The following is a 25483-nucleotide window of genomic DNA, read 5'->3' as shown; positions in this document are numbered from 1 at the left end:
TTGGCTAGAATCAATTGCTATTCCTTGGATTCCCAGATGTTAAATATGATTTTTTTTGCATCTGAATTCCTACACTTCATATTTTGCATCTGAATTTGTGAACAATGAAATGAAAGATTATGAGTACATTGAAGAGTTGAATTCAGAGGCAAAACATGTAGATACTAAATTACAGTGTTTAAATATTTAGTGCTAGAAATTCAAGGCTATTTAATGTCTAAATCAGATGACAGATTTAGTAGCACAAAAGAGCTGCTCTGTATTTTAATGGCAGTGGGAAAAACTCTGAATATCAGTTTCTGTTTTGGGATATAATTGTTGTCTATTTACTTGTGATAAAAATCTGAAATCAGCAAAAAAAAACAAAGGAGAAAGAGTCAGATTTCTGTTTAAACACATGTTTATTAGAGAAAGGTCTTCACTTTTTATCTCTCATTCTCAATGACTCTGTGAATTATTTTACAAAGAGCTCCTTTCAAACAACACAGCAGTAAAAGAACCTGCAAGCAAAGTTGTACAGCTACCTATATGTGATATACTGATAAATAAAAACTCTTTCAGAAGCTTTACATACATATAATCGGGCAAGACGTATGAGATGACTACTACAGTAGCCGTTGAAATCCACATCTCTTATGTTAAGAGACACAAAATAACAATCTGAGAGAAAGAAACAACAAACACAAGCTCACATTGTTCCTCGGGATATTCAGTCTAACACTGTGAACAGGCAGGGACAGTAAATGTTACATTTGAGTGACACATCAGGATGGACTTCTGGATGCACAGCCTGCAGAGGAGTTATTGCCGTGTCACTAGATAAACATTTAAACTCTGAATTAAGGAACAAAGGGAGAACAGTCAACACTGACTAAGAATCACAAAATGATCATGGGATGTGTTTACACAATGTGAAGCTAATGTGGAAATTAAAACCTTCTTAAAAAACTGTTAGAAATCAACTTAGCTCCCATAAAAATGCTTTAAGATGCAGAGAAATTGATTAAAATGTCACTGATGGTTGATTTGAAACGCATGACTGCGTCTCATGCATTACCTCTGTGTCAAATGTTGAACAGGAGATACACTTCCACTGTGGATGTACTGTTAAAACAGGATCTATGCTGTGTACAGATAGTGACCGCTGTCAGAATAGATGCATTGGTGGCAACAAAAGTTTCACTGCTGTCATCTACCTGGAAACGATCGTTTATCTCATGACTTCATTTTTTCCTCTTCAAGGGTTCCATAGCCGTTCATCATGGCTAATTTGAGAAGGCCATTACTAGTCAACTCTTCCTTCAGTATGTCGTTCTTGACAGCAAACATCTGGCTGATTTCCATAAAGGTTTTGTTCTTGGTCTCAGGGATAATGAAGATGGTGTAGACGGCCACTCCCAAGCAGATCGCACAGAAGATCAGGTAACAGTAAGGACCTGTAGCGATCTGTAGGTGGAGGAAACTTTGTTACTTTGGGTAAAATAAATAAAAAATCAAACAAACAAATACTGCTCTATCTTTACAAAGTTTACACTGATCAATAAAAGCAAAAGAAGGGTTTGGAGATAAACTGTCATAGCTCAGATTATCTCAAACATAGACAACAGCTCACTGCAAGGAAATTTGACATCTTAGCAAAATGGGAAATAGGCAGGCATTGAAGAACAAAAAACAAATGAATCTGATGTAAAAAATGACTGGAGAACAGTGGACTACAAGTTGTATGTATAACTTAGGATCATTTTTAAAGCTCAGCCTGTAATTTCCAGATCTAAACATTTATGAACAACATATCAAATTACATTTTGTAGTAGAGGGATCACAGGAGTTGTGGTAGCCTGACAACCAACACAGTATTGAAATCCTGTTGCTTTAAGTTAACGTTATCATTTTTCATGCTATAGCCCCATTATGCTATGGCTAATGATGTTAGCTAACGTAAACTTTGAACAAACTTCTTACTGAGCTGTATCACCAGGTGTTCCCTGTGTTTCCCTCGAAAGAAAGTCAACAAATCAAAATGCAGCACACGTTTGAATTAAACTGAAGCTATCTCTGAGTTTGATTATTTTGGAAAAGCAATGGGGATCATTAAGTAGGCTACATATGATCTATATTAGCTGTGTTGAAGATATATTCAGGTGGAAAACTTCAACACATTGACTGATTAATTGACCAGTAAATAGTAAGTTATTTAGATAATTGGTTAGCCAGTTAGGTAGCTAGTCAGTCTTTCATTCAATCAGTCAGTCAGTTAGTTAACTAGTAAGTTAGATAGTTAGTTGATTAAGTTAGCTGGTCAATCAGACAATTTGCTAGTTAGTTAGCTAGTCAAACAACCAGCTAGTTAACTAGTTATTTAGCTAGTTGTTAAGCTAGTCAGTTTGTCAGTAGGTTTGCCAGTCAGCTAGTTAATTAGCTAGTCGGTTGACAGCTAGTCAGTCAGTCAGTCAGTCAATCAGTCTGCTAATTAACTAGTTATTCCACTAGTTGTTCAGCTAGTCAGTCAGTCAGTCAGTCAGTTAGTAAGATATTTGTTGTGTCTTTTGACTTGCTAGGTTGACAAAAAGTAGCTGATATAATGCTTATACCTTAGAATAACCAAACAATCTCAGTTTCTCATTATTAATGGGAGTCACTTTTATTCAGCCAACTTTAGGATAAAGAGTTCTAAATTCGTTGCACATCTTAATTACACATAATGACATAAGTTGCCCAAATTCAAGTTTACTCTGACCTCTAGGAAAGGAAAGACAAAGCCAATGGTGAAGTTGGACATCCAGTTGAGACATCCTGCCACCGTGTAGGCTGCTGGCCGGTGAGACTGCTTAAAGAGCTCAGCAGTGATCAGGAATGGCACACCAGCTACACAGAAAAGACAAAAACACAGTTTAATATTTTAAGAAAAGAACACATTTTGACAACAGCAACCACTCGATTCATTCCGTCATGGTTGGCTCCACGTTTCTTTCATCCATTGGTCTGCTCTAACTAGGCTTCCTGTCAGGCTGTCATAAAACAACTCACATTTAAACACTCAGTACTGCTGTAAGAACCTATTGGGTGTAGTGAAATTAACAACAGCGTCTTCATTCATCAATTAACTTATCAATATTCCCACTCTGGACTATTCTCTGGTAGTCATTCAAAGAAACAAAATGCAGTATAACAATTGATAAAGATTCATCAAGCACCAATGTTATGATACTACTGGTGTTTTTTTCTGCATGTACTTAATTAAATTCATTACTAATACGCCATGGTCAGAGCTTGACAATAGAGGACGATGTTTTTAACTTGGTCAAACTCCAAAACACCAAAAATGATAGCTAAGAAGAGCTTTAGCAACGTTTCATGAATTTGATATACAGAATCCATGAGTTTTACTCTTAGCCCAGAACAGATAATTCTTCATTGTTAAAAGTGAAAGCTATGAAGGAGAAATATGCATTAATACGCTCCACTGATGAGCTTTCCAAATGATGTCCTCATTATCTGTGCATGATAATTGCATAGAGGACGGTTTAATATTGTCAAACCAATAACTAAGGCATAATTTGTCAAGATCTGTGGTATGTATGGAGGGGAGGGAGGGGTCATTGTGCATGGAGGGGCTTTGTCTGAAAGAAACCGTATTCATCCCGGCTAGCTTATGAACAATGAGCCATTAAATGTCTAATTGCAGCAGCAGAAATCCTTGTCCGTGTGCAGAGCTATAGATTCTGTTGGCTTGACGAATGGCACTGTGTAAACCACATTCATTCTAATTCATCATCCTCGCAGGTCCACTCAACGCGGCTCCTAAAGTTGTAAACTATTGCCTCTTAATTCACTTCACTCATCCAGTGTACAAATGGCTGCGGGAATGGATGTAGTGTGGCACTTATGATTTCCTAATTTACAAGACTAATGAAATACAATATCTCTTCACAGTCAGGAGGAGCAGGGAGGGAGAGCAGCTGCTGTCTGGACTTCGTGCGTGCTGTTGTGCAACCCTCCAGCAGGGTGCAGTGTTATCTTACACACAGGCCAAAACAAGAGCCGCATGTATGGACTGGAGTCAGATTATATAAAAAAGAGGAGTTTGAGGTGCAGAGAAAAAAGATTTTACAGATTACCTGGACCTATGCAGAAGCCAGCAATTATTCCAACGACGCAGGCCACACTGATGTAGCGCATGAAGGACAGCTGTGTCTGTGATGGGTCAAACACAAGTCAAGAGTTGGAAACATTAAGAGACAATTGCAAAGTTTTTCTTGACTATTCACTTAACTTTGTTTAATATATTTTTTTACAGGACGAGTGCCATGCAGGGCTCCAGAACATTTATTTAATACAATATTTACTTTGTGATGTAATAATGCTAAACACATATGCAGTAGTTTTCCACATTCACTGGATTCACCACATTTTTTTAAACTAATAGTGTGGTAAATTTTTCTTTTTCGCTTAAAAAATATGGTTTATAATTTCACCACATCATCGACACATATCTTGCTTATGTAATCATATCTCTTGTTCTTTCCGGTCGTGAACAGATCCTTCCCTAATGTGGTTTCAGTGTAAATGACAGGGGACAAAATCCACAATCCTGCATCCCTGCAGAAGTGTATTAAAAAGTTCATACAAAGTTACTTTGAGGTTTCTTCTGTTTGAGTTGGACAAAGCCAATGGATAATTCAAACTTTCCTCTTCTGGTGACCACATTCCTCTGTGGTGGCACAGGGAAACACATGGAAAATAAACAAGGTAATACACTGCTAGAAAGAGAATCAATTCTGTTTATATCCACTTGGATTAACTCTGGCTGCCAAAGCCTTACTAAGCTTTAAAATACATTTTGCACACGTGGGGAATGGATTTTGTCCTAAACCCTTATATCAATATAAAAATGACAAGAGACTCCAACAATCAATGTTTGTTTCAGTGTTGATGCAAGTGACCGTTTCTTTTAACATTTGAATGCCAAAATAATAAAACCCACAGCTTTGGGTTTATGTAACTGATTTTGTGAATGTGGTAGTGTTCCCAATTTCATAACCTGCAGTTCAAAGTTTCATATTCCAAAAAAGAGCAGGGCAGGAGATGCAGCTGTACCTGAAAGAGGATAGACACTGTGATCCCACAACAGCAGAGTCCCATAAAAAGGAAGCCGCCGATCATCAGAGGTCGTCTGCCCAGACGCTCGATCGTGAAACACTTCAAAACAGACAAAGAGGAAACACAGATCAAGATGAGCTCAAAACTAATCGAATCATGAAGGAAAAAAAACAAATTCTTACATCTGACTATTAAAAATGTAGTCCATCATGTCTACTGGTTCAACCCAACAATAGAGGAAGTATTCTGTGTTTTTCTTTGGTGCAACACATAGTGCCCCAATTATTAGCCATTTGGTCTAATCTGGCAGATTCAAATCACACTGATGTTGATAAGTGAGCAAGTCCCTTAAGTAATGAATATCAATAAAGAATCTAATTGTCTCTTTTTCTCAAAGGACAAGCGGTACATACCACCGCAGTATTAAAAGACCTTTTTCAAAGCAGAATTTACGACAGTAAGAGCAGACTGTATTCACAAGGATTGCTTCTTTAATTATTGCAATAAGCTAGCATCCATGACACCAGTATCTGGAATTAGCTTGCCTGGAAAACAGTAGTTGTTTTGAATGTAATCAATTTCAGTTGAGTATTTCGACCAGTGAAAGGTCAAAATGTCTGCTGTGAGAAAGGTCTGTCACCTGATCAATTGTGTAACAGCCTTTATATTATCCTCAGTCATCCACAACCCAAAAGTAACTCATACAGATCATTAAAAACCTTAAACAATGATACAATAAAATAACAATCTTTATGAAAAGAAACAGGTCATTAATGACTACATGAACCGTCCATTTAAGGGTTTAAGTTCAGTCGGTGAAGAGTTAAAACCAAGCAAATCCAAAGGGATTGAGATATAAATTGAGAAAGATTGTTTTCACTTGGCAAAAACATTTCTACTGAATCTTCAATTCACTTTTTTTTTAAATATGGTAACTAACTAGTCTGTCTTTAACATTTACAAAATACACTTTTGAGTCACACGATTAATAAGCAAAGCCATATTTGCATAATGTATTTTTTTTATGTTGTGTTTATTTTACAGTTGGAATTCCCCCAAAGATGATACATTTTTCTGTAAGTAAGCTCTTTCTCACAAGGTAGGGTTTTTATTTTTACTTGATTGATGTCTTAAAGGGCCGTCACTTAAGTTGTAGTTTGAATTATGCTGATGTAGCTCTAAACAACAAATGTTTATTTCATCATGAAACAATATTTCAGTGATTTTCAATATAAAATGAAAACAACAAATTCAAAAAGTCAGTTTCTGTCTAAATGCAACCAAAAGATGTTGCAATGATATAGAAGTGACGAGGAAGAAAATCTGCTAATCAACTGGCTGTTTGAGCACCATTAAAATACGTTCATGAAGTCATGACAAAATGATGTCATCTTTAAGAAGTGATCATTAGTACTCACCCCGAGCATCCCAGAGATGACCTCAATGGCACCAGTTCCCACTGTGGTGTACTGAATGTAAGGGTCTGGGATTCCTGCGTTCTTAAATATTTCATTGGTGTAGAACCAGATCTGAAATGGACAGTTACATGAAGTTTTATTGATGTGGTCAATTTGAAGTCACAAACACAGACAGATTGTTTGAGACTCAAATGTCTGATTTTTTGAGGACACTTATTTGGTGTTTCCACGTGATTCATCATTGTGATCATTATCATACCGTCAACCATCACTCATGCATTTGAGCTACAGCGCTTCATCAGTATGGACTTCTGACAAGAGCTCCCCTTGAAATTAATTTGTGTTTTCTCATTAATCACACTTTGCTGATGCAACATCCATCATTGATGAGGTGTGGACACGATCGTAATTGGTGGGGTAAAATGCTGTCTTGTTGATTTAGTAACTATGCATATACAATTTCATCACCATTGCAGCACTGACATTTTTTACACACGTGTCCTTTATCAGAGCAGAAAAAACAAACATTAACACATTTGACAAAGCACAAGAAATGGCACCAGATTAATTGTTTTCTAAATAATATAACTTGAAACTGAAATTATATACGATTTAGCTGAAATCTACCTCAAATGCGGTTTTATTTTTCATAATCAAATACACTTGTGCATTTCAACATACACACAACCAATAAGACAGTGTTGACTCTCAGGTTTATTTACAGCCATAACTGTTAGGAATAAGTATTTTGTTTTTCAGTGCTCTATCTTTACCCGTTCATTCATCTAATTCTAGAAAGCCGCTGTAAGCAGAGCAGCTCTGGCACATTTCCCTCTGGTCCTCCTTCAGTTCATCAAGGCCAAACCCAAGCTGTTCCGGACCTGTCCAATGATGTCCCTTTGGTGCATCTGGGTGTACAACAAGGTCCTCTCCCACTTACACAGCCAGAGGGAAGCACCTTAAGGCCCCACATGCACCTATCTGAATCAACTACTCTGAATCCTCCAAACTCCAAGGTCTTCCTGGATCATTTAGCTCCTCGCCCAGTTTGAGTGCACGTTCTGTAATTGAAATCAGTTCTACCTATAGGTGATGGATTAATCAGGAGTCTGGGATCTTTATTTCTATAGTAATTGAACAAAAGCTACCTGACAGAGGCTTTCATCTGTATTATTTAGCTTGATTTGTTAAACAAAAACTCCTCCACCTTAACCGTAAGCAAGGAGGAGGAAAGGGATCTTAAAGACTCGATCACTGATCATGTGTACCATAAATCACAGTTTTTTAATGTTAGTGTACTAACCGTGAAAATGACATCATCATCTGCAAAAGGACAGAGATGTGACTGTCTTGACTTACTATAAGATCACTGAACCTGCTCAAACATCCACAATTCTGTCTTTATCTAGCTTGTAACATCATGATGAGTCCACAATCATCTGTCAAATGAGTCAATAGCTACAAATAAAGTAACAAAGTTTGGTTTTTCTTAGACATTGACTCGTTTCCACATTAATAAAACCCTGCTGATTTTATTTTTGTCAAGCTTTTAATCAATTCATCCAGTCTTTTCCCCTTGTTTCATGGATGGTTACCTGTTTTAGCCCTACTGTAAAGTGACTTTAAGAGAATAAAATTATGTATAAAAATGTAAATTATATATATTTGCTGTATGAATACCTGAAAAGTTAATGCAGGCATGTGCAATGTGTTGCCAAAGTACTGAGATGAAGTTTACAGTAGGAACCAGAGAGAAAATGTGCAACACACAGCGATAATAAAACAAATAGTGTGCTGATGTGACACCAGTCAGATGTGGGGACTTCATATGATGTAGCCTCGTGTAAGTTTACACTAACACAGTGGACAAGGAGATAATGAAGGTTGTTCCTATTGCTCCCTGCTTAATCACTCAGAGCTGCATGTGGGATTGTGATGTATGGACAGGAGGAGGTGCAGATGGGTAGAACACAGCTGGGCACGACATCAGTTAGAGCTCTCACTTTCAATATTACAACTGTACAGTCATAGCCACACCTAAAATATGAGCACAAGAGCACAAAGACAAAAATGGAATTGATGCTTTTCACACTCACTGCGTCAATTCCGGACAGCTGCATGCCGATGTTGACCACTGAAATGGTGATGACCTGCCAGCGAACACAGCGGTCTGCGAGCAGGCCGCGGACGGAGAGGGTTTGAACTGAGGACAGAGAGCGCTGCTCCTCCTGCATCTCCTCAACCTCTGTCTGGATGTTGCCTTTAGTACGGAACCACTTTAGGGCTAAAAGGACAGAGAAAAACTTTAGATTTTACCCACCCTGTCTCCAACATTGACTTAAAATTCATGAGGAAACTAAAGCTATGAAATCAAATCTCTTCAAAAAACAGTGAGATAAGTTGAGGCAGCCATGCAAACACTCAGAATATGCAGATAACTCGACATACAGTCAGAAAACCTGCAACACAGAGTAGCAACACAAAGCTTTCCATGACCTAAAGTGTATTATCTGAAACCAAATGATCAAAAAATATAATATCAACAAAGGAATATTGTTTACAAAGATGAATAAGGTATCTCAAATTCAAGGTTTAAGTGAAGTTTAAAGTAGGCAAACATTACAACTTAACCTTAAAGTGGGCTGAATCCATTCAAATGACAATCTAACCTGTATATTAATAACACAAACTTTAACAATGTGACCTTTATTTCATGATCTTTGATTAATGATCAATTCTGTCAAACTGTAAAGCATGTGATTAAAAACATTACTCCGCTTCTAACCTGCGATGGTGGCATGAACATTTCCCTTCTCTATCAACAGGTACCGTGGACTCTCTGGAAACCATGGCAACAGCATCAACTGGACCAAAGTTGGAAACACTATCAGGGAAAGGAGCAGAGGCCAGTGTTTTTCCTGTGTTGGGGGGAAAAAAACAACACCTATTTAAAACTCAACTGAATTTATCAATCAGCAAGTTCAACGTTTAAAGCCTCCATCTACAATAACCTGAAAGACAGTCATTAGGATGCAGCTAGAGGATGACGGGGATTAAACCAAAACACTGTTTGTTTAACATAATTTCTCTCTCCAGCCGTCCTTTTAAGAGCCTACTTAGACTTCATTGGCTGCTCATGCCAAACTGAAATGAGATGGTCTACTCTACTATTTCTCACAGTTTGGTGCTAACACAGTGAAACGCTGTCTGCGTTGTAAGATTTGGGTATTCAGCAGATGGCTGTTCAACAACATGAGTCTGGTGTTGCTCGACGTTTCTGCCTGTTAAAAAGCAGTTGTTCTTTTCCACTGTGTGTGTTACTTTGCTGTTGCTTTGTGATGTGTGCAGATTAACATTGGGTCTTTGTAGATAATATAACAGAGAGTAAGGTCTTTTACCTAAAGAGTCTTGAGAACATGTGTAAGGAATTGGCACTATACAAATAAAGACTGGTTAATTAATTGATTGATTTGACACATGTATACAAGAAGTAGCTTGATTCTGCGGCTTTATTTGTTGGGACATGTTATATGACTAAACATAAGCGATGTGGTATAAGTAGCTCTTGGCCACTTACATCTTTTCAAAGCAGCTTAAAGTTGAATAAAGAGGGGAGACCAACTGTTTTAAGTGATAACTTATAACTTAGGCTAAAACTTTGCGATGGTTTATTTGAATACACTGATACACTTAAAATTGTTCTTAGCTCAGATCTAAGTAAAATATTTGATGTGTTTCTTTCAAGTAACAAAAGGACTAGTTATATCAGGGACAGAGAAAAGATGACAAATATTTATCCGATTCAGGAGGAATCTGTCCTCACTTAGACTGGAGCAGCATCGGTCCAGAGATGGGAGAATTTATCTACAAGCATGTGAGACCTGAGTAGCGATTAAAAGCTGTAGTACCTTTCCCAGAAGCTCATGCAGTCCCAGAACCTGAGCACAGAAGACTCCGAGACAAATGTGAATGCTGGGAACCAGGCCAAGAAAACCTCGAAGGTTCTTTGGGGCAATCTCACCGAGGTACATGGGCACCACACTGAGAGAGATACCTGTTGTTTTTTTTAAAGGTGGAGATTGAAATGAACAAAGATAAGCCCCACCTAATCATTGTTAAAGATCAACAAAGTAACTTTCCTTCATACGTCAATATGTCTCCCTAAGCTCATAGTTTAGTGTCTTAGGATAAGCAGCTTACTATTAAGTTGTAATACGGAGACTGAAAATCCACAGAATAAGAGAATTAAGTAGGAAAAGGCACTAATGAACAAAATCAAGACATAAGAAGCTCTTTCGAGTAAAGGATCACAATTTCCAGTAATACAACTGCAAAGAGCAAAACGCACGTGAAGCAACTCTGCATGTTTGCAACAACAATGGACACATGTTACTCATTTCAGCCTGTACATAGCAGCAAAATATCACTCACAACATTGTTATTAATTCATGATTTCAGGAAACAGGCATGCCTACCTGAGTGTACTCCTACAATGAAGCGTCCAAGAATGACCATCACAGGCATCCTGCACCCTCTGCTGAAGCCCATTAGAGCTGCTCCTATAAACACCAGCACCGAGGCTCTCACCAGCGTCCCTTTCCTGTTTGGACACACAGTGATCCGTCTTTACTCATCTTCCTTCCATGATTTGGTTTCACACCCAAAAATGTACACACACAAGAACACACACACACACTGACCTTCCATATTTGGTAACAAGTTTGCCCACCAGCAGGGCCCCGCACATCCCGCCAATAGCAAAGATGGACACGGTGAGGGAGTACAAGACGGTGAGGAGCTCCTCGTCTACAGTCCAGTCGTAATTTTCCACCAGCGTCTCATTGTAGAAGTCTTTGATGTACTGGAGGAAGAAAGGTGAAATAAAGTTAACATATATTCTTCAGCAATAAAAAAGATCAGCACAATCATAACAATATCAGCCTATGCTCGACAAAAAACATGCAGATGTTGCCACCTGTTATGCCCCTTTTCCAAATAGCCTATTTCCCCTCATCTTCTTTGTCTTTACAGAATAGTAACTTTCCTTGCAGAATGTCCTATACGTGTTCGAACAGAATACTTCAAAGAGAGACAATAATTAAAAAACAACTATATAAAAACTCAAAATGACGCACAGCGAAAACTAGAGGCCTGAAATAAGATTCTGTGGTAAACTACAGAAAAAATCCAAATATCAACAATAATACTGGAAAAGAACAATAGGCTGCACCGGGGGATGTATCAAAGAGAGTATACCCACTTCTTCAGGTAACACCATACCACTGCATACAACAAACATGATAAAAACAAACATTAAAGAGTCTCAAAACAATTTAGAAACAACAAGACATTCAAATACTAAATCAAGGCCAATAGACAGGGGGAAAGGATCGGGTCGTGGGGACGGAGGGAAGCGTTGCACTGAAGGGAAAGGTTTGTTTTGGCTTGACAGACAGGTGCTAAAGTCCGACATCAACTGGGCATTTACTCTGGAAGTCAAATACTACACCTTTAATTTGACAAAAAAACTCTGACATCCTGGTACAGTTGAAGACACACTGTTCATTATCTCAGCACATGCAGGAAACTGTAAAACCTGGCAGTCAGTGAAATGGTCTCATAAACAGCTGATCGGTTTAATAGTCACACATGTTCATTAACACCGTCCTGGTGGCTTTACTAGTTCAGACTGAACACAAAGCTGCTTTTTACAAGAGAAGTCCTTGACACATCATGCAGGCATGCAGGTGTGGATTAGCAATACCAATAATAATCCAATATTGATCTGTTTGAGGTTTTAATTGCCCTATTGCCAAATATTATTCTGTTATTAAGACGGGGTTGACCCGTTCAAAAAGAAAACAGCAAAACAGAAAGAGCTTTTAGAGTGATGTTTGTTGGTGAAACCTCGACATGGACGGTGGGAAAGTTGAACAGACAAAGATAGTTAGATACAGCAACATACCAAGCAAGACCTTGAATTCTGCAACGACACAGCAGTAGTTGCATTGTTTTCACTTTTAGTCTGATCTTTTACTACAATAAGTTAATGTTACAAACATAACATTTTCATTTTCACTTATAGTTAAGTAACGTGTGGTTGTATTCTCATTTTACCTCACATTAATTTAACAAATCAGTTCCATGCAGTGAAAAAGTTATTTGATTAAAATCAGAAGAAAAGGCAAAAAAAGCTTATTTCCCTCCCCTTCTTCTTTGGGGGCATGCGGTAAATCAGCAAAAAGTAAAAAAGTAGAGTGAAGAAGAAACAGGTGAAAAGATCTGAAAAGTGCTACTTTACTCGTGCAACATTGTGCCTTTGTGACGTGTTCCTGCTCAGAATAAAGACTTTTAGAAGTATAAAGAAGTCGTAGATTAAAAACACATGAAAAGATCGCCACTCAAAAGTGGTAATTTCCTGCCTAATGTAAGCCGATGAAAAGGTTTTCTGATAAAGTTTTGGAAGTACGAGACACTAAAACCAGGTCACTGGTTCTTGAAATGACCGATACAAATCTCTCCAACCATTGAAGCCTCTTCACAGCCAGCTATCCTCCCCCACACCTCAAATCTGATTTGAAGCACGCTTGAGTAACTCATGTCAGATGACACACAGCACTTGACAGTGAATCCAACAAAAGGCACTGAAGTCACATGCTTAAAGGATTCACCTCACCACATTAGTGCTATATGGAAAATGTGCGTGAATGAGCAATTGTCTACAACTGAACTTTTGGAAAATGGATACTGGTGAACAACCGGATTTGATTTTTTTTAAAAAGTTTTAAGCAGTTAAAGTGATGTCATAGTTAACCTTAACAACACTTAATATTTATTTTTCATAAACCAGGCAGCCAATCAAAATGAATGACAATATCACTGTATGCCAACAATCAAAGTATCGTCTTTAAAGGTGATTATAAAAGATCAATGTTGTGTTCATAACTGAATTTACCCACTCAAAGCAGAGAAGTTCAGATTATGCATGATTTATGCAGTTTGATATTTCTAGCAACTCCCTGTTCATCATCCTGCCAAATGTTTGATAAAAAGTTAAATCACTTATGTCTATAGACCTTCTTTGAGTTGGGTATTCATTCGCTTAGCATGGGACTGAGAGCAGGGGTAGCAGCTAGCATGGCTGCTAACAAGAAACTGATGCAGTGTGTCATTCCCCATAAAACGATACGTCTTTTATTTATGTCTCTGATTTAGCACAAAAAAGACACTGCAAAAAATCAAATCTAAAAAAGTGTCATTGTAAGACATGTCTTTGTAAAACCTCCCATCGAAGGCCTTGAAAATGAAGGACTGAATTTTTTGTAAAAAGTAAAAAATATCTGACACCGCAGCAAGCAATTTTACCTGTATCTTGAAGTAAGATGTACTAACTCATTTAGATATATCCAGCTCATTTCAAGACACAGCAAGTCAAATGTGCTTGCTGAATTGGTAGATATTATTACTTATTTCAAGAAATTTATGGGGACTTTCCAGGTGAATCTGGCTAATAATAAGTCAAATGAGTTCAATTGTATTTGAAACAAAAACAAACATTGTGAATATTTTAGTTTTAGCAGTGCAAAAAATAATTGTTCAAATAACTTAAAAAAGATTGATTTAAAATTTTGATTGAACCTTGACTTAATGGTTACAAGAAAAGCACACAATATCTGTCTTATATCTCTTGACTTTTTTTTTAAACAGCCCATTCACTGAAGGATTCTCTTCCATTTACTTCCATGGTGTAATGAGTGACAGGTGTCCTCGCATGTCCCCACAGACCACCGACTTTTGACCATGACACAATTGTAGCATCACAACTGTCGAGGTGATAAGAAACTAACTTAACTAGGTTCTGTCAGAAATTTCTCTCCCTTGAGAATAATGCATTTGCCGCCAATGCATAGCTGTAAAGCTTAGCTAAGCTAATTGTCTCTTTGCTCCATGCAGCTCTGTACTTTACTCATTGACACAAGTGTTCATCTGTCACCTACTTACTGGCAAGAAAGGAAAGAAGCAAATGTACCCAAATGCCCTAAAAAACCATTATAAATAATTCTTGCTCTGTTGGCCCCACAGTGGTTGAACCATAAACCAACTCATTAACTAATGTATGCTAACATGTTCCCCAAAGTCAATCCGAGGTCTGGGAGGTAATTGGGTTTAGAACAACAGCTAAGAAACATAAGAATTCTCTATGTAATTCAAAATATGATATGAGTACCACTGGTGGTACGAGCGTTCTCTCCTGTGGTACAGTGGGAGTCTCTTATATGGTTTGCTCTTTTAAAAAATAAAAGTTTATAAAATAAAAAATTTCCAAACGCGAAATGCTTGAAAAGAAAGTAGGTCGGAAACTGAAACTGAAGTCAATGATAGTGAACCCAGCACAAGTGCAAAAGTCGACATTAGCAGTGCCAGTGACGCTACTAGCAACAAAACGATGCAAAACAGTAAGAGAATAAGACTCGAGTCACATCCAGTTTGGATTCTTTTGAAGTGGCACAGAGAATGAGCCCTGGGCTGTAGAGCATTGTGTGCAGTCACTAATAAATAATCCTAATAATGTAAACTGTATGTGTAGTTAAAACAGCCCTAAGCTACTGTATTGCAGTGTTGGCTATAATAGTGGTACTTGGAGAGCCAAATATTTTCTGTGTTGGTACTTTTTGTGAAAAGTTGGAGGACCACTGCTTTAGTACCTTCAAACCACAGATACCAAGCCTCTTGATAAATCGTCTTTTTGGTATTTTTATCAAAAATAAGTAAAAACATTGAAAAGGTTATGTCTTTCACCGAGGATAGACAAAGGAAGAGAAAAAAGGACTTAAGAAATGTCCTAAGTATCTCATGAAGCTCTGAGGAGACCTCAAAAAGCAGCAGGTGCAGCTCTCTACATGTAACTCTCTCATGAGAAACTGAACACTATGCCAGTGAGATGTAGCACTGTGGCTAACATGTATCAATGTAGGGCAGTCCATGGCCAAACAGGAATGGTTTACATTTTAGTCACTGCACCGGAGCACATTGATCACTTGAGAAACATAGTGGAGCACATGATGGATAAAAACTACAGAACATTGATGCCATGGTCAGGCACATCTCTACATCTGATACACAAAGCCACATGAGCTCACATGACAATGAAATATAATCAGACCTCAACGGTTCAATTAACGTTCAAAAATTCACCCAGAATCATCTCAGATAACAAGCGAGTCTCTTTCATTCATTCTGGGAATAGTTGGGGAATAGTGGAGATGTCTGAAAGTAATTTAAATTCAGATCAAAGCAATGAGAGCGATGGTTATTAGATGATAAGATTTGACAATGTTGGTGATGATGATGAAGTGTCACAAACCTGTGCCGGAGAGTTGACGACTGCCAAATTGTAGCCGTAGAGCATGGAGCTTCCAAATGAGGACAGAAAAGCCACTGCCAGCAATGACTTTGTAAGATGCTGGAGGAAAGATCGAAAAGAAAAAAAAAGTTTAAATGGCACCAAAACTACACACTAACATTTTTCACACTCTGCCTTTTACAACATTTAAAGATCTGGAAGAAACATCTGGACCAATTTCACATTATTTCACAGACAACAGTTATGAACTCCAGAAACAGTGTTAGCTTTAAACTGCTCGTCTTTGAAAGGATTTTTTAACTTTATAAGTCCATTGGAGTTTTCCATAGACAGAGGCAGCATGTAAACAAATACCTCAGATGTACATGAAAACAGTGAGCGGCTTTAGAGCTTAAAGTCCTACTTTAAAGTTTAAAGCTAGGTATTCCAAACACATGAGGCCTTTGGTTGTTTTCGTGGCAACTCAGCAAAAAGAAAATCACTCAAACTTAATTATCAAAACTAATAGACTAGTTAAAAATAAATATTGAGGTTTTGTCAGGTCTATTTTCTGCATCTCTAAACAGCCTTTAAGAAAGTTAGCTCACGCTGTAACAACATTAATAGCAGCATTATTATTACATGACATTAAAGTTGCATATGAGCCTGTGATCTGTGGATTTTGCAGCAGAGCTGAACAGGCAGAAAGCAGCACGTGACTTAATCAGAAGACGTGATGCAGGCCTGTTCACTGTACTAGAAACCTATTTAGCTCTGGATTAGGCACTTTGAATGAGCTCAACAAATCTACTGTAGTTTGCAGATTTGGTGAAGCAACTGTGTTACAGTTTGAGAAAGGACTTTTTCAATAGAGATTGTAGAGGTCAAATGAGGTATCTAATGTTACATCCAAAGACACGTACACGAGCCCCCTTTCAGTTTTTAAAGGGATGGAGGCATTATACTTTGTGAAATGGCCTGGAGCTACCGTCTTAACATTTTTATTCACACAAACTGAGTAAAGGAACTTCAGATGGATTATAACATGACTTGAAGGTCCATATGTTTGGCTGGAAAACTGCTAGCCTCAAAAATGATTACATTTTAACCAAACGGATTACAACTCTGATCATCTGAGTCAAGTAAGGGTTTACAAAGACCCCCTTTCTCACATATCATGGAGCTGAAAGAATCCACTCCGGATGTTTAAGTGACAGAAACAAGAGCACATAGAGGAGGACCCCTCTGCTCTGTCTGAACAATAACAGCATAGATGCTTAAATAAACCCAATTTCATCTTTAACGGCCTGGTGGAGACAGTTAGACTGCTTATGTGAAGGAGGCTCACAGCAGACAATGCTGCCCAGTCTGCATTCAATTTAAGGTCATTATCAGATGTGCAGCTCTTCACATGTTGCATTTCTTGAGTCAAAGCTTTGGGAAGTTTGAGACTTTCAAAATACTACTTTGGTATTTTTGTTAGTATGACTTTTATTAAGTTATTAAAGCTGATTAGGACTTGTACTATAGCTGTGAAATCTCACTGAAATATGGCTGTGAACCAGGGGGGTTGTCATATTTCCATGCAGCCTCTGGTATGTGATCCTGAAAAGTTGTGGACATTTTTAAAATATATATAGGTCGGCTATTCACTGGACCACAGTAGGCTTTTCTGACAGCACTACAAACAAGAAAGTCACTGGTTGGGTTAAATCGAGGTTATGTCAAGAGGAGCTAAAAAAAGAAATCAAATGATTGAAAAGTCGGCTTATTTTAGAACTACTCAAAGTGGAGAGCTGATAAACATTTCAATCATCAAATCTCAAATCAACACTCACCGTGCTGAACGTTGCAGCTTTTTCTACTAATAGTTCCTCCGCCATTTATGTCAAAAGTTATTAATCCCCGTATGTGCTCTGCCTGTTTGAGTCGAGGAAAAGCTCCAATGCACAACTTTTCTCATAACTCACTTCTCTAAGCATCTCTATTTGTAGTTCTCAGCCATGCGCGTGAGGCGGGGAGGAGGCTTATGCCGGATTTCGCCTGAACAGGAACCGGCACCTCCCAGATCGGGAACGGGACCATTCGATTGGATCCAGCACCACAAAAACGTTGGTGCAATATTTAATGTCATCTGGTCCGACATTTTTTTTTTTTTATTTGCATAACTGGGAATCTCATTTGTTTGAAAGAGGGAGAGAGCGAGAGGTCAGGTCATGTAGGGATGCCTGAAGCGGGAGTTTTGTTAACTTTACGAGAGCTCAGGTGATGTGTTATTGAATGCGATTTTGGCCAGGTCGAGGGATCAGTGGTTGTTTTTATGGGCTGTTTTGTCCGAATCTACAGGAAGACGTTTTAATGTTATTCTCTGCTGTGCTGCTGTGTAATATTGATAATTATAAAGAGTGATGAGTGTGGTGATGGAATTGTTGCTGTTTCTGAAGGGACACGGAAGTCATGCACAATTAAAACCATCAGCTTATTTATAAAATGTAGCTTACAAACTAATAGCTCCTGCAGAGTGCAGGCCTGCAACTCACTTTCATAGCGTTGCGCAAACGCTGAAATGTCTCTTGAGAGGTTTTCAACATAATCAAATACGTTTGATCATCCTGTTTGACATATCAGCAAAACTAGATGTTGCCCTAGATTTTGAAGTTTTAGTTTATTATGATTCTAATAACTACAGAACAACCCCTGAAAGGGAGAGCGAGTTGTTACAGACGAGCGAGAGTGAGCGAGTGAGTGTGTGTGCCATTACGCACAGAAGAGAGACTTGAAACTTTGCGCACAGAGCTGGAGGGATATGAAACAGAAACGTAAATCTACCATCTGCTCTAAAGTAATTGAGTCTACCAGAGAAGATTGTGACGGCACACAGTAGACTTGTCTCTGTTAACAGATTGATGCTGTCCAAACAGCTCCCACGTGCGATGAGTGCGTGCGCACTAATCGCACAAATATTTACAGTCTATGGTGCGCATTGATGTCTGCGCGTCCGCTCGTCACCCTCACTGCTCTAGTTATTTTGAACTTTAAACTGATGACAGGTCGGTGGGAATTTTAATGTGAGGCTGGCTGGCTGTTGAAGTTTGAAATGTTCTAATCATGAAATGTTAATAAGTAGCCTATTACTAATAATTATTAACAAACCAGATGATTTAAATTAATAAATAATATATGACTTCGCGAAACACATAGAATTACGTCATCATATAGAATGACTTACAGATAACGTCATTAAGAGAGAGCGCGAGGGAAACGGATGCACACAGTAATTGCATGCACTTCTCTTTAGTTCATTTTGAGAGATTATTGTGAATACTCCGGGGTGCCCGCCAGGCCGGAACAGCACCCTTTCTATGCTCTGGGAACTCAGGGATTTAAAAATCCACTGCTTGCAGTGTTGACGGATAGAATTAACAAGCTTGTCAAACTCCCAGCCCCCAATCACCGTATAGTGCTGATCAGTACAGACTCAGCCCTGATCGTTATCCTCGGTCCATCAGCGATCACATGAGCCAAGTGGGCTCACCCTGCGTCCCGAAGTGCCTGCAGTTGTTATTAAACAGCCTATGACTAACTGTATCAAGGGGCGGTAAAAGAATAAGTGTTCCCTGGTTCGGACAGGGGCACCTTCACACTGAGAGGTGGGGTATCTCAGCACTTTTATTGCTCAATTATTTTATATGTAGATTTAGGATAATTAGAGATCAAATTTGATAAACTAACTGAATATAAAAACTTTGATGACCTTATTAGCCTATTTGATGTGTTTTACGCTACACATATTCCTTAAAGGAATGAACACAAACAGGCTGAAAATATGAAGTTACTTAGGTTCAAAATGTAATGGTGAATTTCTGCTCAGATAAATGAGTTATTGTATGACTCATGAAAGAATGAAACATACATAAATCAGTAACTATATGATTATCATAGTATAATATATGAATTGTTACGAATGTTTGTATTAAGTGATTAATTCACCACTGACTTATGTTATTAATTAATACTGTTAATTAATGTGTTAATTAACAGAATGAGCCAAAGCTATGGATTTCAACTGGGATGCCCCATGTACTTCATAATTACTTAATGATTGTTCCCCACCAAGTAAAGTCACAACATTATTCATTAATCATTGGCTAATGATGAATTCAAACAAATGACAACATTAGTTTGAAAAAAAGTTATTTAATTAACATTGGTTTTGCAACAGTTTTCAAATGCCTTCAACAGAGAAACAAAAACAGGTAGAATCCTTGAAGTTTGGAAGAAGACAAGTGAATTAATCTTCAAATGAAATGAGAGACAGCGTAAGGTTCAGGTTCAGGCTGTTGTGTCTTTTGCTGCCTCCCGAATAAAGGCACTGAAAACAACAACAAAAAACAAAAATCAATATATCACTGAATGCATGGCTTAATTCTTCATGAGTCATTCATCAACTCGTGATTATCTGGGAGTTAATTCACCATCAATACATGCAAATGAGCGGAACAGTATAAGCTCTGATTGGAGGACTCACATGGGTGACAAAAGACTGCTTGTAAGTTTATATCAGACCACAATGATGTCTTGGAAATACTTTGACTGATAAATGAAATAATAAAGAGTAATTCATATCAGGTCTCAGTGAGTTCTCTGTTTGCTTATAAATGATTGGATTCCCTCACGATTGCAATCAAAATCAAAAGTAGTTACTCCAGCCTCTAAGAGAGCCAATGCACGTACAGTACCTTATTTCCACCTAAAGGGTTTTCCACTTTTGGCATCTAAGTTAGCAGTGCTCTCATATGGAAGGCTAATATTTGTTTAAAAATAATTTGTGCCTAATGCAAACTGAGCTGTTACATTATTTACTCATGATTGGTGGGAGTGTCAATGACTTAAAAACACTCATTCTTAAGGTAACAACTTCCTGCAAGCTTTTATTTTGTTTGTGCCATTTTAATACTAAGGGTGTTTTGGTATTGACCTGGCGGAAATGGAGATTTCACAACGAAAAGTGTTTGAATTGACATATACACAAAGGAAACAGGTAAATTGACCGGAGCAGAGAACGAGAGGAAAGAAACTTCTGGTAGCTGGCACTGTTTATGGCCATCCCACAACAAATTCTTGACTTCTTGTTGCAGGAGTCCGATTTGGAAAAAAACTACCATCACTAAACTGTAGACCATGTAAGGTCTCTGAAGCTAGTGCTGCCCCCTTCCCAGTTTATCCATTGCGCCCATTTGTCCTAAATGTCCTTTCAACCTGGGGTTACCAGGAGCTTGATCAACATTCAACATCAGTTCCAACAGGCCACAGACAGAGTCCCCATACTATATTAGCTCTTCCCATTCTCTGTTCAACATAGGCCCTTGTAACACCATAACTTTTTTGACTGGTATTCTCCTCTCTGAAAACAAACTCACAACACATTTTCCTGTGGTGGATTAGTTCTCAAACATACTTCTTCAAACAAGTGCCATATAGCAGAAAGCTCCTCCCTCATTTTTTTGTTTGTTTATTGTTGCCTTATACTAAAATTAATGTGCCAGTGTTTCTTCTCCTCCTAAGTTTAATGTAGGTTTTTGAATTTAGAACCATAAGAAATTACTAACATTGCCTCATTCAAACTTATTCTCCCTCCTGCTATTTCCTGCTCCTGTCCCCCGCAACAACCTCTGATACAAAACCAATAAAACATTAGACCTGTGCTCCAAACTTTAACCCAACAAGACTTCAAGTGACTATACTTTTATCACTATAATTTACCTTGGCCTTCAAGCTGCTCTAGTGTAAAAAAATCAATGAAACAAGACAAGAAAGGCTCGAGAAACACTGTGCAATAGACATTACATTTTGAGCATCTAAGTGTGACATATGAATTATAGTTGATGGTTGTACTCAGATAACCCTATAAGGAAAAATCTTTATTTGTTGTATTACTTGAAAAAAAATTGTTGTCTAACTCTAACCCTGTTTGCTAGTTGTGTACTTACTCTTCCATCATAAAGGACTGTTTTCAATCTATTTCCTGCTTTATCAGACGCAAATGAAAGCTAAAATACTTCATATGTCTTTTTTTATAGTACAATGGTGCTCCTTTCATCTCTTTAAACTGCATAGTTGGATATTTCTATTCACCTAGGGACAGAAAAAGCTGTAAACACAATACTGTAATCTCCATTCAAAGTTGTTGTGGTAGCAACAATACCTCATAGTGGTAGCTGCCCATTGACTTTCATTTGGTTTCATGCTTAAATCTTCATGGGGAAGGTACTGTATTTCCACTTTTTTTTAAGCTGTCTTCACCAACTCCTGAGTAAAATACATCTGGCTCTTCAGCTGCCACATATTCCAGCATTGTCATGCCCATTAAAACCAGTAACTGGACTCCTGTTCAAACAGGTATGTTAACTGATTTTGCAAGGAATCAACAAAGTCAGCAGACCTTTAAGAACCACGGGTCTTAAGCATGCATGGCACGATCAGAACATTTACCAGTTATCCAGCGTCCAGGTTGGCAGCAGAGGTAAGGGGCTCAATATTTTACTTGTTGATGGGAAATAGCTTTCTAAGGCAACATCCAGAACCTCTGCTTTATCCACATTGACCTATAAAGACTTTAAATCCTTTAGATCCGTATGTGAAAGAAAATACCATAAAGGCCTCAAAGATTCTGAGAAAGGTAAAGTTGTATATCATCTGCATATAGATGATTTGTTATAATAAACTGTTGCATTATGTTCTGATATGTGCTTTTTTATTCATTTCATCCTTCTTTGACAAAGATGCCCTCTACATTTGGAAAACCAGTGAGGCTCATGTGACTCTTTGGATTCTGGGTAGTTATTTCTCTGCATAACTCATATCCCTTCACACAGCTTTCCCACAGTACAGGCTAGATATCCAAATTGCACATCTTTGCATCACAAGGTCATTCTCCCACCCTTCATGCCTCTTCTACCATCCCCAGTCTCTGACTGTATCTGCTCATTAACACAATGATTAGGAGAATAACCAGAGAGAGGCCTCCATGTTGGCAAATATTACTCTGTGAAAAGAAATGACTCACTGACATAATTTACAAGAGGGACATCTCATGATCATAATGAGGATCTGGAAAGTACATGATTTAATTTCCTCTCAACAGTGAATGAGATGTCATTTGATAAATTACCCATCAATAGCAGACAGTAGGGGAAGCTGTGCTGGAAGACGATGCGTGTGCCTCTGTGTGAAAATTCAACCATGTGTGCTCGCTCTGGAGTCAATTTTGTGTGCTGCAAAGACATGCTACCAAAATGAGTATCCTCACAAGGTTTTGTGTGTGTGTGTGTGGCTGAGAATAACCTCACATTAGCAGCCCATTATTTCAATAAACCTCCTCCTGCATCTAGTTGACAGATCATCTGCCTAGAAAAGCCGATATTGTGGCCTTTAATCAGTCAGCCCCCTCCGAGCTGCCGTAGTCTCTTGTGCAGTATTTAAATTCCTCATTTACTCTATTGCAGGCGGGACGTGCCTGTCCCCCATTGTTCGCTCTGAATAAACTGGGGAGCTGATCGTGTTAAGTGCAGCCATGATTGATGGCTGCTGATGAAATCTAATATACTCGCCCCATGCCATCGTTTGGCAGAAATAGGATCAGAGAGAAAGAGACTCCAACAAGAGCTGATGAAAGGTAGAAATATACTTAATTTTGCCTTTCTGATTAATAAAAAAGAGGAGTTGCAGCTGTGGTCGAACAACTTCAACAGGAGTTTGGGATATTAACTGATGAGTGATGGCAGCTGTTCATGATGTGTGTGATGAATGTGGGTTAGGGAGTCTATTAGGTCCATAGTTGATACATCCAAAACCATAAAGTGGGGATGCTTTTTTGGCTCTGTTGGTAGAGCAGGCGCTTCACGTTCAGAGGCGTTGGTTGATGTTCTACTCCCGATCCTGATGCTGTTTGATGCCTGTCATCCCTTACTCTCTCTCCTCCAAATTCATGTCTGTCTTCAGCTGTTCTTTTAAATGAAGACAAAAAAAAAACCTACTAATAAAATCTCTTAAAACCATTAAGCTGAGTGACGGTCATCAGTCATGCCTCCATAATACACTAATTATTTTCACAACTGTTCCACAGAAATCTGCTGTCCTCGTGCTTGTGGTTTGGTCAGCAGTAAACAATTAGCATTATCAGATGCAATTTTGGGATTTTGCAGTAAAAGTGTGGGGTTTAAAATTAACACATGATTCTGTGATTTAATTGATTCAACACACTAAAGAGCATTTGAGAGACTGGAGGATTTAGAGAAAGTGGGATTTCAGTGACCCCTTGTGGAATTGAGCTGCAGTTTATAGTGAAACAGATTATGGACAGGAAACATGGGACAAAATGTGAAGAATTTTTGCTTTAGTTGTGGGTTAACACTTTAGTTGTGTTGCTCTGGATTAATTGTGAATTATAAGTGTTACTAGTTGGAATAGGCTTGGACACACTTTGCAGGTTAACTATCAAATCCTGGGGTAAAAAACACACACCCACACACACAAGTAAGAGCCCACTTGATCAACTCATACGTTTCGTCATCCTCTTTCTCTCCCCTTCCTTTCCTCCCCTGCTCTGTGTTTCACCCACTTCACAGCTACATTAGCACTTGATTTGGACGTAATGGATCTCCCTCCTCCTCTCCCGCCCGTTCCCATTGGCTGCGGCTGGCCGCCAGCCCGGCCCACCTGCTCCGAGGCGCTCTCCTTAATGTGACTGGATGAGGATGATGGATCACCTCTTGTCACTTCCACCTCTTCCTCCAATCAACAACCAGCCTTGGAAATTGATTGTTCTAATTTGCTCTCATTATTATTATGATATTAAGCACAATATACAGACACAGCTCACTGTCAGATCTGGGCAACGCCGTCATTAGTTACAGGGTCTGGAGAGTACGCCTCAGTGGGGTTTTCTCCCACAGACACTGTGATGTAAAGGAATCAGCGAGCGTTGGAGAAACACACAGCTTTTTCTTAATAAGATTTGCCATGCAGCCCCTCACTGAGGTGATGTAGCATCTAATTAAGTTCAATTCGTTGCATCTGGGAAAGAGGAAAAAGAAGATATGATTAAGTTCCTCTGTGTCAGATGTAACGTGTTCACTTGCAGCTGCTGGATGGGAGGAAATGGGAGGTGCCAGTGTGAGGAAAACATGTTCTTACATGTGCGAAGAATGCAAATGGTACAAATCTACGGTTATTAAATGCTGTTTACAAAATGCAATTAAGATGCATGGCTGTACATTTACAACAGGAGTGGAGCTGAATAGCAATGAAGCACAAATAAAGGAACCGTCCCACTCAGTTTTCCTAGTAGGGTTTCCTTGCCTCCATACTTTTTAAAACGCTTGTCATAATATTTATCGTACATGAATCACCAGTGACTCTGATATGACCTTTTCATTCTCCTCTTTTCAAACCTTTTTTTTTTTTATCTCCCTCATCGTGACTGAAGAGGAACAATCAAAGGTCAACATGATTATCGTTTTGAGCGTTTAAGACCCCCACCCTCCCCTGCTGCATTCACTGCCCTGCTTTGTGGGATTATTCTGATATTTCCAGAGCAGCCCCTCCAGCTGTATACGACTTC

General features: G+C 38.5%; 1 protein-coding gene across 1 annotated transcript; it reads right to left on the bottom strand.

Moving 5' to 3' along the window:
* Positions 1–388: 388 nt before the first annotated feature.
* Positions 389–17859, bottom strand: slc2a15b (solute carrier family 2 member 15b). The gene is made up of 12 exons (XM_020642840.3): positions 17700–17859; positions 15883–15981; positions 11219–11379; positions 10994–11118; positions 10427–10572; positions 9304–9436; positions 8615–8802; positions 6519–6629; positions 5098–5199; positions 4119–4194; positions 2738–2865; positions 389–1446 (listed from the first exon to the last, which is right to left on the bottom strand). The coding sequence occupies exons 1-12, from the start codon at positions 17742–17744 to the stop codon at positions 1216–1218; spliced, it is 1545 nt and encodes a 514-aa protein (XP_020498496.1). The 5' UTR covers positions 17745–17859; the 3' UTR covers positions 389–1215.
* Between the last annotated feature and the right edge of the window lie 7624 nt (positions 17860–25483).

The sequence above is a fragment of the Labrus bergylta genome, chromosome 1 (assembly GCF_963930695.1).
Source record: "Labrus bergylta chromosome 1, fLabBer1.1, whole genome shotgun sequence".
Lineage (NCBI taxonomy): Eukaryota > Metazoa > Chordata > Actinopteri > Labriformes > Labridae > Labrus > Labrus bergylta.
Note: the sequence above shows the minus strand (reverse complement) of the source record. Positions and strands in the feature narration are given on the sequence as shown.